This window comes from Rhinopithecus roxellana, chromosome 4 (genome assembly GCF_007565055.1).
Source record: "Rhinopithecus roxellana isolate Shanxi Qingling chromosome 4, ASM756505v1, whole genome shotgun sequence".
Classification (NCBI taxonomy): Eukaryota; Metazoa; Chordata; class Mammalia; order Primates; family Cercopithecidae; genus Rhinopithecus; species Rhinopithecus roxellana.
Window position 1 is genome coordinate 48,742,973 of NC_044552.1, and position 14,104 is coordinate 48,757,076.

General features: G+C 36.3%; 1 protein-coding gene across 1 annotated transcript in view; it reads right to left on the reverse strand.

Annotated features, from left to right (window-relative positions):
• Positions 1-320: 320 nt before the first annotated feature.
• The window catches only part of GFRAL (GDNF family receptor alpha like), an 84,562-nt gene continuing 70,778 nt past the window's right edge, over positions 321-14,104 (reverse strand). The window contains exons 10-12 of the mRNA XM_010375134.2: positions 2,948-3,043; positions 2,776-2,848; positions 321-431 (exon numbers count right to left, since the gene is read on the reverse strand). Coding sequence (XP_010373436.1) covers positions 368-431; positions 2,776-2,848; positions 2,948-3,043 — 233 coding nt within the window. The 3' untranslated portion in view covers positions 321-367. The remainder of the gene's footprint in view (positions 432-2,775; positions 2,849-2,947; positions 3,044-14,104) is intronic.

Here is a 14,104-nt window from a genome sequence, read left to right on the forward strand (position 1 = left end):
AAATGAAAAAGAAAAAGGGAGGGGAGGAGAGGGGAGGGGAAGGCAGGGGAGGGGAGGGGAGGGGAGGGGAGGAGATGGGAGGTGAGGGGAGGGGAGGAGATGGGAGGGGAGGGGAGGGGAGGAGATGGGAGGGGAGGGGAGGGGAGGAGATGGGAGGGGAGGGGAGGGGAGGAGATGGGAGGGGAGGGGAGGAGATGGGAGGGGAGGGGAGGAGATGGGAGGGGAATAGAGGGGAGGGGAGGGGAGGGGAGGGGAGGGGAGGGGAGGGGAGGGGAGGGAAGGGAAGGGAAGGGAAGGGAAGGGAAGGGAAGGGAAGGGAAGGGAAGGGAAGGGGAGTGATTGTTATGGGTCCATGACTCCTAATGAATCAGAGTTCTCCGGGTACTTGGCTCGGTGAAAGATCTCTTGCTTTACTTGATATTCTGGAAGTTCTGTATAAAAGTAAAAGTAAAAGTTAACAACATGCCATTTTAAGGATTTCACAAATGTGCTCATGTGTTTGCATTTTTGCTGGAGTGCACCCTGGAGGAAAAAATTAATCAATTTCCAGAATGTAAAGTCCCAACAGTAAAATATCGTATTGTCTTTCTAGGAAGCATCACACCTTTAACTATGATGTCCAAGTAATCATTTTTTAAAAAATCCTTTCTTTTCACAAATATTTAAATTTTTAGTTGTTTCTCTGAAAACTTCTTTGAAGGCTCAGGGCTGTTTGAATATAGCATAACATGAAACAAATGCAACTACCTTATTCTTTACAGAAGACAGGTATTCATGTGGGTTAGGCCTGACCATCAGGTGAGTGAACAATGTCTGAAACAGCAACCATTCCTTCTTTAGGGAGCATTATTTATCTCCAGGTGTGGGGCAACACAGGTTTTGTTGCCAGTGATGCTTTTGTTTCAGTTTGTTCTTTTTATAATGGCTTCTAATTTTGTCTCTTTTATCCTGGGCTTGGGGTTTTCAGATTATACATTATGATAAATTTTAAATTATATGAAAATAATGTGTAACCAAATACAAATATATTTAATAGTATGAACAATTTGCTTTAAAATACACATTAGAATAAATTCAAAATATTTGTCCATAATAATAACACCCCAACTGCCATCCAAAAAAGGGATATGCCTTCTATGAAGGTGAGAAAAAATATGCAGTTACAGCAAATACATAGGGAATTACGAGTAGTTTATACCTTATACCTGTAGCACAACAGTAATATCTTAAAAACCAGTGGGCTAATGGAACAGGTGTAAATTTTATACATTCTGTATGTAGTTAAGAAGTGAAGACTAAGAACCATTAAAGATGTTTTTGCTGGGCCAGAAAACTGTCCATATTTTTTTGTAACAATGTTTGTCATGGAATATCTAGGCAAGAACAGTAACTAAACAGTGTTCTCAAGTACTTAAAACCAAATAAAGTAAACCTTAATAAATTCCAAATGCTATTTATCCCTCTTAGCAATGGACTTTAATTATTTGCCTTTCAAACCAAATGTTAGAACCCATGGAATATCTTCTCATACAAATATAACTTTTACGGCCTTGGAGAAAAGCAGTGTGTTTGGTACTGGTTTCAGTTAACATCAAATTAAATGCTTAGAGGGGTTGGGTCCAAACAGTGGATACATTTTGTTTAGCTGGCATTGCGTTTAAAAATAAATAAATGAGGATGTCCATATGTACCTGACCCCTTGGTATCACCAAACACCTTCTCATGCCACTCTTTTATTTGCCTAATTGTCAAGGCGTTTTGAAGTCTGAGATCTCTGGAGGATCAAGATATGTTTACATGCATTGTATGGTTGACTGAATTAATCTTTCTAGGTGTCAAATGTTATGAGGTAAATCTCCAGCGAATACTTCTGTTCCTCTAAAGGCCCAATCTTACTGATAAATATAGTTTGTGTATGTACTTACATGTATATATGGCTGTATACACACTTACGTATATCTCTTCATTAATATTTATGCTAGTCAAATTTCACAGACATGTACTCATATGTACAAGGAATAAGTAAATGAACATGATTGATGTTTAAATATGAACTTTTTTTTAAAATTAAAGGTAAGTCTACTACTTTATGTATAGTTGTAGATGCTAAATAAGTGGAAAAATTTTAAACACCAGACATTTAGAAATCTAGAGGTTGATGTATATCTCATCTCAATGTCTCACATGCCTGCTGGAGCATTACTACATTCCAGCAATAAAAGCAGCCAAGATTTGGAGAATAAATTAATGTCAGGCAACGGTAATGTCTTTCTAGGGGCACTCTGTGAGGCCTTATTAAATGTCTTTTTCAATAATTGTCTATTAAAAATGAATAAAATGTATTAGCATATTAAAAATCAGAGTGAATAATACATCTTTAGGTAAATATAAACTGCATGCAGTAAACAATAGGTCAGTTATGCGAGCCTATCAATCATGAAAATGATTTGAATAACGAATGCAGCAAAGTTCAATTTGGATTTGGTAGGGAAGCCAAGGGGAGAGATTGATAAGAGTTTAATTGGAAGGAACATACAATGCATATGTGCTTATAAAATGCAACATAAAAAATCTCCTATGATCACATTTCCCTTACGTAGGAAGACTGAAAGTAATGTTTCCATGGACCTATGCCACATAAAACTTGATTTAGTATGTCTTAACAGAGAAGCTTTCATTCTCAGGCTCTTTGTAAGCTCAGCCATTGTGCAACATACTTTAACACAGCTAAGTGACTCCCTTTCAGACCTTTCCTTCTGACTTATATTCAGTTACCTAAGCTTGACCATAACCAAGAGAAGGATTCCACAGGTGACTGTCATGCACATGGCAGCATAGATTACCTCTCCTAGGAAAAAAAAAAAAAAAAGATTAAGAAAAGATAGCCACTGGAGTTTTAGAGGAAATAAATAACATAAATATTATAGAGGATTGATTTTTAACTGACCATTGAAGGGGGACTGAAATCCAGTTAAAGTGATTTTGTTTGTATGTTTTCTTGTATACAATGTCATGCCTTTGACATTAGACAGGGTTGGATAATCTGAAAGAAAATCACAAAAATGAGATTAAAGTAGTTACATATCGTACATTATTTTAATTTTATGGATTACAATTTGCTTTATCTTATAAGGCAGCAATTTATTTCTATTACATTTTTTTAATCTGATAGTTTTGAGTACAACAATTTTCTTAAATTTTAACAGCCTGTTTTTCCCCTTTTAATCAGATAATTTCCCTATATAAGCTTTTATTTTTTTCAAACCAAAATTAGTACAATGATTATATTTTATAACATAAATCATTGTATCTTATATACAGACAAGAAAAATAAAAGATAGTAACTTTAGGCCATCCTTTGGGATATTGAACAAGATGCTTTCTTTACAAAAGTGATTGTTTTTACGTACCCCTGCACTCAGATACTGGAATACCTAGTTTTGCTTAGTTCCCTTGTTCTGTCTCTTTTTCTCTCCATTAGCTAAACCTTCAGTTTCTCCTGTTAGCTATATTTGCCTCCCTTCAGAGCTATTCCTGGCCATTCTGAGGCGCTAGTCTTCTTGGTCATGTTTCCGAGAAATACATTCCCATCAGTTTCCAATAGCCTCACAACTCTAGAAATCATGCTTTAAAGTGGCCAGGTCATAAAAACAAATCTGTTCCTGTGAGAACAGTCTTTTCTCTGGCTATTCTACTTTAATGACAGAAAGATACAATTGTTAAAATTAACTGATAGATCTCTTTTAGGTGATTTTTATCAATAACTTTAAAGTGAAATCACTCCTAGTTTTCCTTAATTAGAGACAAATATGAATGTCAAACATACCAATAGTTTAGTAACCAATTTGTATAATGAAGGTTAAAGTTGCTTTTGAGGTAGTAAGAAAAATGAGATAAAGCTTCCACTTTAGAGAGGTTTTACTGTCTTCTGTCATAGATGTTTCATTGCATTTTTGAGACCTGACACTATGAGTAGACAGTTGTTTACAAAAATGGAAGTATCAAACAGTGGGATATTACATCTGATGAAAACTAGTGACAACAAGCTCTGAGCAGGAAGGGAGATAAGAAAATCTACAGTCAAGCATTGCTTAATGATGGGGATATGTGCTGAAAAATGCAGGCTTAGTCCATGTTGTGCTTGTGTGAACATCATAGAGTGTACTTACACCAAGGTATAGCCTACCACATGCCTAGATTATATAACATAGCCTTTGCTTTTAGGCTACAACCACACACAGTGTATGCTATTGTACTAAATACTTTAGACAAGTTTAACGCAATGGTAAATATTTGTGCATTTAAACATCTAAACATAGAAAAGATACTATAAAAAATACAGTATTATAATTTTATGGGACCACTGATGTATAGTCTGTCTGTCGTTGACCAGAATGTCCTCATGAGGTACATGACTTTATGACCAAATGTTCCACTCAGTTCTCTCTCCACCCAGGGCTGCTGCTGTTCAGAAGACAGCTTATTGGGAGCCAACATTTGAGCACTGTGTTAACAATAATCGGTAGACAGATACATTGGAGTTTTAGACCAGTAATAAACCCCCCAAGCGTGGGTCACAAAGAAGCAGCCCAATATAGAACTAGAAAAGTAACTGAGAATTTTGTCATTAGAAAACTCATTCTCAGGGGGTCTGAACTCAAACACAGTTAAGGCATTTTTTAAAACAGTTTTAGCCTCCAACTTGCATATTGGATTATCATCTATTTAAGAAGCCTCCAGTGTGGCGGATGACTGTAACACCAGCACTTTGGAAGGCTAAGGTGGGAAGATCACTTGAGCCCAGGAGTTTGAAACCAGCCTGGCCACCATAGCAAGACCCCATCTGTAGTCTAAATTCTCTGGTGGCTGAGGTGTGAGGATCACTTGAGTCCGGGAGTTCCAGATTGCAGTAGTTGTGATCAAGCCACTACACTCCAGCCTGGGTGAAAAAGCAAGACTCTGACCCTAGAAAAAGAAAAAAAGCCTCCCCCTTGTTAGAATGAAAAATAAACCACTTAAAAATGTAAAAGTAATAGAGGTAGAAATTGTGAATTATTTTTTACTTTTGTGACTGTAAAACAACTTTTTTATTCACTATAAAGTTGAAAGGGGAAAATTCAGAAATTTTAATTTAATTTTAACTTTTTTATAAGGGGTCCTTAAAAAAAATTAATTGTAATCACATTGATCATATAGACTTTAAGCAAAATAAATGATCACAATAAAATTGTGTATTTAAATCAATTCAGAATATGAAGAATCAATAGTTTTACTTCTTTTTAAGTTCTATGGCCTTTTAAATAAAAGTTGTAGCTATATTCATGGTCTAAATATATACAATATACCTTAGATGATTAATTATCTAAATGATGCTATGGTTTTTCCTTATGAAATTCTATCCCTAAGTACACTTAGTCTAGTTGGGTGTTACAGTTCATCTTTGCAAAAGAAAAAAATGTATTGTTTTGAAACAAAAAAGGCTTATTTTACATATGTAACTGCCTTAAGTAATTGTTAAAACACTCACCTAGCAGAGTTTAGAAAGAATCATCTCATTTACTAAATTCTTCTCACATGGAACTCATTAACAATGTTTTAATAGATCAATGACAGAAATGTTAGCTAATTATCCCAGTGAAAATTTAAATGCGACTAGCAATCACTCCACAATCTTAAATATTGCACCCTAGGAGGATACCAAATATCAGTTACAGAGATTAATGTTACTGAGGGTTTCCTGGCTACTGAAGCCCACTGGAGTTCCTTCCCTGCCTTTTATAAACAGTGAGGTTTATAGCGTTTTATAACCACGAAATTAAAGTCAGCAAAGTTGATAACTAACCTCAGTCCCACACCATCTGCTCTATTTATAGATAAACACGGTCAGTGACTTGTTTATCTTAATTTGTACCCTGGAGAAATTAAACACGATTATGAACTATATTGTAAAATCCCTGTGCATCTGATGAGAAATCAAGATTAATTTCAATCTTGCATTAGGAACAAATTTAGAGAGTATTCTCCCCAAATGAGCTATGGAGAGGTGAGCATTATTATTTCTTTTTTTTCCAAAATCCTTGTGCAACAGTAGTTGAGAGTTCATGGGAACTGAAACTCTGCTTGTATAATTCATATGAAACAGTAAATGCACAGTAAAAGTTATGGTTGATCAGAGACAAAGCAATGACTTAGAAATAAATGTCAGAATACTTGAGATATAATTTGAAATAGAGATTAAACATATCACAAACTGCAAATTTATAAACCTTCATTTCATTTTAATTAAAACATAATTTAGAAGAGTCAGCTTTGGGGAAAAAAAATGCCTGTATCTAGAATGAGTTTCATGGGAAAAAAAATAAGTTCACAAAATTGAACAGTAATTTTTACCTTGAATTATATTACACAAGCACTAGGTGAGTTTGTAATAAATACGACAAATGAAAGATAAGAATAAAAAGTTTGTACTATAATTTATAAATTTCAAAACTTTATATTTCATATTTGGAGGTTTTCAATGTATGGAATGTTTTCAATGAAAAAATACATAAGTGACAGCACCACTGATTGTCCAGAAAAGTTTTGATGTCTTCATTTGACACTGAATAATTCACTAATGGCTACCCTTTGGAAAACGTGTAAAATTTTACCTAGCTGGCTTTTTTATATAGATATTTTTTTTCTCCATAGGCTGATTGAAAACAACAGGGGAGAGTCAGGAAAAAATAAAAGAAAGACGTATCTTTTGGAGAGTGTTCATAGTCATTTGGAATGAGATAATCCAGAAAGTTTTATAAATTACTGAGTTTTGAAATGGGGAACCTCCATCAGAAACAATGCATAATTGTAATGAGAATAGAAGGGAAAACAAGGATAAAATATGGGATTTCTTTTTCTCATTTTTCTTCCTTTCCTCCTTCCCCTCCTTCTCTCATTCTGCCTTTCTTCAAAAGTATTTAGTGAGCATTTACTATTAACAGACAGTGGAGATTTTGTAAAAAGTGATCCACGTGTACTTTTTCAGTATTGTTGAGTGTGGTGTGAAAATACACCAGATTTGATGTCTTTGCTGTCAGTCCCCAAAGACCACTTAAAAGCTGACGGTTCAGGAACCATTTTGTTACCTCTACTTTTCCTTCCTTTCTCATTAGTACATCTTCAAGTCATCTTGAAAAGATCCCACACTACTGCATTAAACTGTCAATATGACATCTACCTTCCACTTTTTGTGACTATCCTTCAGTAGCCTAATGTCTTGAAATAGTTGTCTTAATAATTGTCTCTGTTCCTCAACCCACTTCACTTTACAACCTTTCCAAACAGGTTTTTGCTTCACTATTACACTGAAATTATTTCAAGATCAGCTAAGGCCTACTTGGTCATTTCAAATATTCTTCTTCATTGGCTTCTTCTGCTGTCTTCAACTTCTAAAGGCTGGAGTTCAGTCCCGGCCCTTCCCTTTAATATGATTCAGTCCTGCCCCTCCCCTTTAGTAAGAAGAAACCTAATAATCTCACTGAGTGGTCTCAATTTTCCAACGATTTTAAGTAAACTACAGATTCATATTGAGCTACCTTCTTGATATTTTTGCTTGCTTATCTGATAATTATCTCAAATTTAACAAGCTCTAAATTAAATTTAGGTTTCCTCTTACTATACTAACTTCTCTCACTGTGTTTCTCATCTCAGTACATGATATAGCCCATCCACATCATTCAGGTAATCTGACAATTATCCTAGATTTTTTCCCTTCTTTCCATTGTGTATCCCATTAGCCAGTCTGTCTTCTTGATTTTACATAAATGGGTATCTTTATTCTTCCTCACTGCAAACTCCACTGAACTAGCTAAAGTGATCATGATATCTTAGCATAGGTGCTTCAATAAATACCCTCAATAATCTCAACTTTTTTCCTGTTTTCACTTCTGCCTGACTCCAATGAAAGCAATCAGGGTTATCTATTAAACGTCCAAATGAAATCATTTATTTCCCCTACTTCAAATCTTTAAATAGCCTCTCACTGAACTTAAATGAAAATCTAAAGCCTCTACCATGTCTAGAAAGTCCCACATGATCCAAACCCTTAGAAGCCTCTTTGGTATATTAAATCTTGTCTTTGCCCATTTAATTCCAGCCACCACGAGGCTTCTTTCCTCCCTCCTTGCCTCCTTTCCTTCCTTCCTCTTTCTCTTACTTCCTTTTAGTTTACAAAACACATTAAACATTTTTTTTTTTTTTTACTGCTGGAGCACTTAACCCTTGCTATTGCCTCTTCCTAGAACAGACTTCTTCTCTTTCTTCAGGTGCCTGCCTAAAGACCACCTTCTGGGAAACATTTTCCCAGGCCATTTTACTAGAGTAGAACCCTTTGTCATTTTCTATTTTCAAGAGGACACAGTAAATTCGACATTTTTTTAGAAGAGATAGAGTTTTTAAAATTATGTTCCATAAAAAACTAGTTCTGCAGAATACTTTTATGGGTTAGGCAAACAAAAGATCCCATATGTAAATGACTTTAGAAAATTATGGGTTAGACATAATATATGCATTTTTGTTGCAAGTATTTTTCAGTTTTTTTAACATAATATAGTGGCATATATTACCTAAATTTACTTTCTCCAGGGGATATATTTTAGAATCCAACAAAACAAATTGGAAAACATGAATGTATTTGATTAAATAGCAAGGATTTATAAAATTTGTGCAGGCATAAGATGTTCATTGAGGATCTTTATTTTTGCTTAGTCAGTGGAAGGCAAGAGAACACCACACTGAAAATATTATATGTTGATAAATGTAAGTACTGATTTATTATCCTTACCTCTACTAGACACACATATATAGAAACGCTAGGTACCACAATTTCTCTTCATCTGTTTTTCTGGGAGCCAAGCAAATTTTTCTTTTCTTTTTTCTTTTTCAGTTATTTATTTTATGTTATGTTATTCTGTTTTTTTTTTTTAATTTTTAAGTTCAAGGGTACACGTGTAGGTTTGTTACACAGGTAAACTTGTGTCATGGAAGTTTGTTGTACAGAGTATTTTATCGCCCAGGTATTAAAGCTAGCACCCATTAGTTTTTTTAATCCTCTCCCTCCTCCCACTCTCCACCCTCCAGTAGGCCCCCATGGGTGTTGTTCTCCACTCTTTGTCCATGTGTTCAAGCAAACTTTCACCCTGAGATTTGAAAGATGTCTGACCTTTCAAGTGCTACTCCTATTGTTCCTCAGAGAGGTCAACGTGATGCAACATCAATCCCACTTTTGCTGCCAGTTAATCTGGCATTCTTCAATTTCCCAACATGTCCCCGTGAGATACAGAGAATTTAGAATCTGCTGTTTATCAAGGAGACCCATTACAGCAGAACCAGAAATGAATTCATGGATCACTTATTCCTAGTTACCTGTAAATGTCCACAGAACAATGTGATGAAAAGCACCATATTTGGACCCAAGTAAAGACTACCTACGTAAGTAATTACTTCCTACTTCAAAACTAGCATAACGACAATCAATATGGAGAGATAGTCATAAAATGATACATGACCTTGCTCTCGTAAAGTTCTTGATCTAGTTTCCAGTAAGGGGAAAAATGTAACTAAAGCAAGGCTGAATCAATAAAGGAAAACCAGGTAAATGGTACACTTTAAGGACTAGTGGGAAATAAGAATAATTCGCACTCTGGGTGTCCTTGGAAATCAGATGAAGGAGTTTATATGACGGAAGGATGAAAGTAGGAAGAAGGAAGAACAATGAATGTCTTCTGTACACAAAAGTGATCAAGGCAGAGTTTAAGAATTAGTCTAGTCACGGTATATAGGTTGGTTTCATAAGTGAAATCTAACTAGAAAGCAATAGCAGCAATTTAGGCTTAGGAAGATACAAACTAAAAATAGGCAATAGAAGCTGGAATCAAGAAGAGAGAAGTGTAGGATATACTTAAAAGAAAGATTTTCATTAGAAAACAGAATGATGCAGAGCATAGAATCACAAGTGTTACCCTCAGATGCGGATTAAAAACCAGCTCTACTTCACTCCCGCTCAGTCATTTTAGGCCAGTTATTGAGATTTTTTTCCTCAATGTTTTTATCCTTTTTTATTGAGATAAGGACTTGCTTTGTTTCCCAGGTTACATAATCATACTTCACTGCAACTTTGAACTCCTCCTGGGCTCAAGCAATCCTCCTGTCTCAGCCTCCTGAGTAGCTAGGACTACAGGGGCATGTCGCCATGCCCTACTAATTTTTATTTTTTCTAGAGACAAGGCCTTGCTATTATTGCCCAGGCTGGCCTCAAACTCCTGGCATCAAGCAATCCTCTTACCTTGGCCTCCCAAAGCTCTAGGATTATATGGAGGAGCCACCACATGCAGCCCTTTGTCTTTAAAGTGATATAATGCCTACCACAAAACTTATGGTTCAAAATTAAATAAAACAATACGTGAAGAGGGTTTGAAATGGTGTTTGACACATGTTAAGTGCTCAAAAAAAGTTTCATTATTAAGCATTAGACAATGTAGTGTTTTATTTGATATGAAAAAATGAAGAGGATTAAATCAAAGATTATTCCTAGGTCCTTAAGGTGACATGATGTTTTAGAAAACATTTGGAATGAAAGATGAAAAAATAATAGAAGAGAGAACTAAGTCTGTCTCCCTCTCTTCAACCTGGCTGTGCAAATCCAAGAACAGTGGCTTTGGAATTAGAAAAAACCTGACTACAGTCTTAAATGAGTCGTCCACCAGATGGACTACCCTTGGACAGTTTAACCTCTATATAGGTATTTCCCCTATATAAAAAGGGTATTGGGATAGATTGTATTTTTTTATAAAGATTCACTTATCTTTTGCTGTAAAAATATATTTATGCACCATCCAATGCCCTGTGAGTTAGAACTCTACTGTGTGTGTGTGTGTGTGTGTGTGTGTATGTGTGTGAGATGGAGTCTCCCTCTGTCGCCAAGGCTAGAGTGCAATGGCGCGATCTCGGCTCACTGCAACCTCCGCCTCCCGGGTTTAAGTGATTCTCCTGCCTCAGCCTCCCAAGTAGCTGGGATTACAGGCACCCGCCACCACGCCTGGCTAATTTTTGTATTTTTAGTAGAGATGGGGTTTCACCATGTTGGTCAGGCTGGTCTCAAACTGCTGACCTCATGATCCGTCTGCCTTGACCCTGCAAAGTATTACAGATGTGAGCCACAGCGCCTGGCCTAGAGCACTACTTTCTATGGGAGGTGTATATTTACCACTCCACTGATATGGGCTTCACTTTGACTTGCATTTGTCAAAAATGTAAGAAAAAAAGGACATATATTCATGCAGATATTTAAGAGTGTGATCTTGTTGCTTGTTTTTATCTTTTTCATAAAAATGGCATGTTCCCAATGGCAACTGTGCCTTCAGCCTGAGTCTAGAAATGGGAAGCAGGACCTCAGCAGTCAGCCCCCAGCTGCCTACATGTAGCATGACCTAGAAATCAATCTTTGTTTTTGTATGCCACTGAAATTTGGCGATTGCGTATTAGTGTATAACACAGCAAAAGTTAATTCAGGGGGGTAATAATATACCACAAATGAAAATTTTTGACAGATTGTGGGTGCTTAATACTAGCTTTTTCTTCTCTCCTCTCATATACCTGTCAATAGACCTGCAGGTAAAAAGAGAAGAAAAAGTAAAAAGGGGTTAAAGAAAGGTGAGAAAGGAGGAAAGTGAACCTGAAGAAAGGTCAGGAGAGCCTTGAAGAATATTTCCACCTTGGAAATAGGAAGGCTTTCCCTTCTTTTTTGGGAAACATTAGGCAGTGAGATATGCATTAATTGCAGTCACTCCTTATTTATTATGCACCAGTGTTAATTTAATCATTATCTCTACTGAGATTTAAATAATACCACATCAGTCAGGGCCACATTCCTTGTATTCATAAACACCTCACAGTACTGCATTACCATATGAGGTGTACCTTTTATAAATGTGGATTTTCCAGCTGATCTGTCACTTTACATATACACACAAATACATAATGAGAATTAGAAATAAAAATACTAGTAAACATAGATAATAGAGTGGAGTGAGGAGTAGTGTAGCATAGTAGAAAGGGGTCAGCCTTTGGCTTCCAATCATGCTCTAAAACTTGTACTTTTGTTTTTCCTTCTTTTTTTCTGACTCATTTGTGCTCCAGTTTTCTATCCTAGGAAATTTTGGGATAATAACACTGTATTTTGTGTGAGGATTAAATGAGGCAAGACATGTAAGGTAACTTGCAGAGGGTAAACATACAACAGGAGCTATATTTTTTTAAATTAAGAAATTATGTTTTGCTAGTGGTTACACATCAGTATTACCTATGGAGCATTGCTATGTTTTGCTAGTGGTTACACATTAGTATTACCTATGGAGCAATGAGAGAGTTCTGGGTTCTATTGCTGTAGGTTTTGATTTAATAGGGCAAGGGAAAAGTAGAGATAAGTACTAGGCATTCATAATTTCAAATATTTTTCTATACCCTTTCAATACATGGTCAGACACATAGAGGGGAACAACATATGCTGGCTGGGGTCTTTTGGAGAGTGGAGGGTGAGAGAAGAGAGATGATCAGGAAAAATAACTAAAGGGTACTAGGCTTAATACATGGGTGATGAAATAATCTGTACAACAAAGCCCCATGACATAAGTTTACCTATGTAACAAACCTGCACATGTACCCCTGAACTTAACATAAAATTTTTAAAAGAATAAAAAAAAATTAAAACATATATCTACACAGTCAGGAGGTAGACCATTAGTAGAGAGGGGAAAACTCATGATTTTGGAAATGAAAAAGAGAAATCAGATCATAAACAACATTATAGTGGACTAGTGGGATTGAAATTCTTTATTAGCGAGGGGAGCTGGGGGAAGAACAGGAAGAGGGAGAGGTTGGGGGTTATGTTTATTAGGAAAAGACCTTCAAAAATAAGCTGGTGGAGAAGAACCAGACAAAATGACAGTAACTGCTAAGCCAGGCTGGCCAACTGAAGAAAAACATATTTGGATCAGTAAGAGATGTTACCACCTCAAAAATTCCCTTTCTGCTACCTGGCAGTATTAAAATAACAAAAGCAATTAAAAGGAATAATATTTCCATTTTAGGGTAGGGGTGCTGGAATGGCAGTTTGGGCCAAAGAACAGTGAGAGAAATTGACTGAGTCGAAGCAGTTGTGTAGAAGTGTTGGAAGTAGCTATTAGGGTTGTAGACATATGCTTAGTGTACATTTTCAATGTAATAGTTACCATATGTTCTTTCAACAAAATACCATTGTAAGTTTTAGACTGTCTGTTATACTAGAAAGAGTTAGTGAATAGAGATGCAGGGACTGAATCACGTCTGGCCTAGAAACTTAAAACACCAAGAGTAGCATCTTCCTACACAAACCCCAGTGACACACAGCAGTGTATCACTAAGATGAGTCACCCTTTGAGAAAACTCTGCAAACGGAATTACGTGACTTTTTTTGTTTCAAATTGCCTTTACTCTCAACTACAGCAGACATACACTCAGGAACTAGTGGAGTCTGGCCTCCTTTTGCAACTGAGTTTTTTGAAAGACACTAGCATGTGTCTACAGTCAGTGTCTGGCCACCTGACTCACGTACTAATGCAGAAGTAGAACATCAGTCCCGGAGTTACAGCAAACTCGAAGTGCATTTGGTGCTTGAGAAAGCTTAGTCTCTAGCTTCAGTGGCAACCAAGGGAAACTATTCCACCCTAAGGCAGCAGCTAGAAGAAAGGACAGAGACAATGGGGAGCGTGTCTGTCACAGAGGTTCAAAGCACCACCAAGGGCTCACATGTGCCATGCAGTGGCTTTCATCCATTCTACATTCTTTTATCTAGATTGAGAACTAATTTGTTTACTATGATTTGTACAACATGCCCTACATAAACGCTTTCCAAAGAGTAATGGGTGAGCAGAATAAAAATTATGTTGTGCTCATTTTACAGCTTATTAGCTATAAATGTGATATTAAAACATTCTTGCAACTTTTAGCCTGAGAGATATTTATTGACATTTGCAATGTTGTAAAGGATTTTCTTGGACCCATGAAAAGAACTCTAGCAGATTAGCTCAGA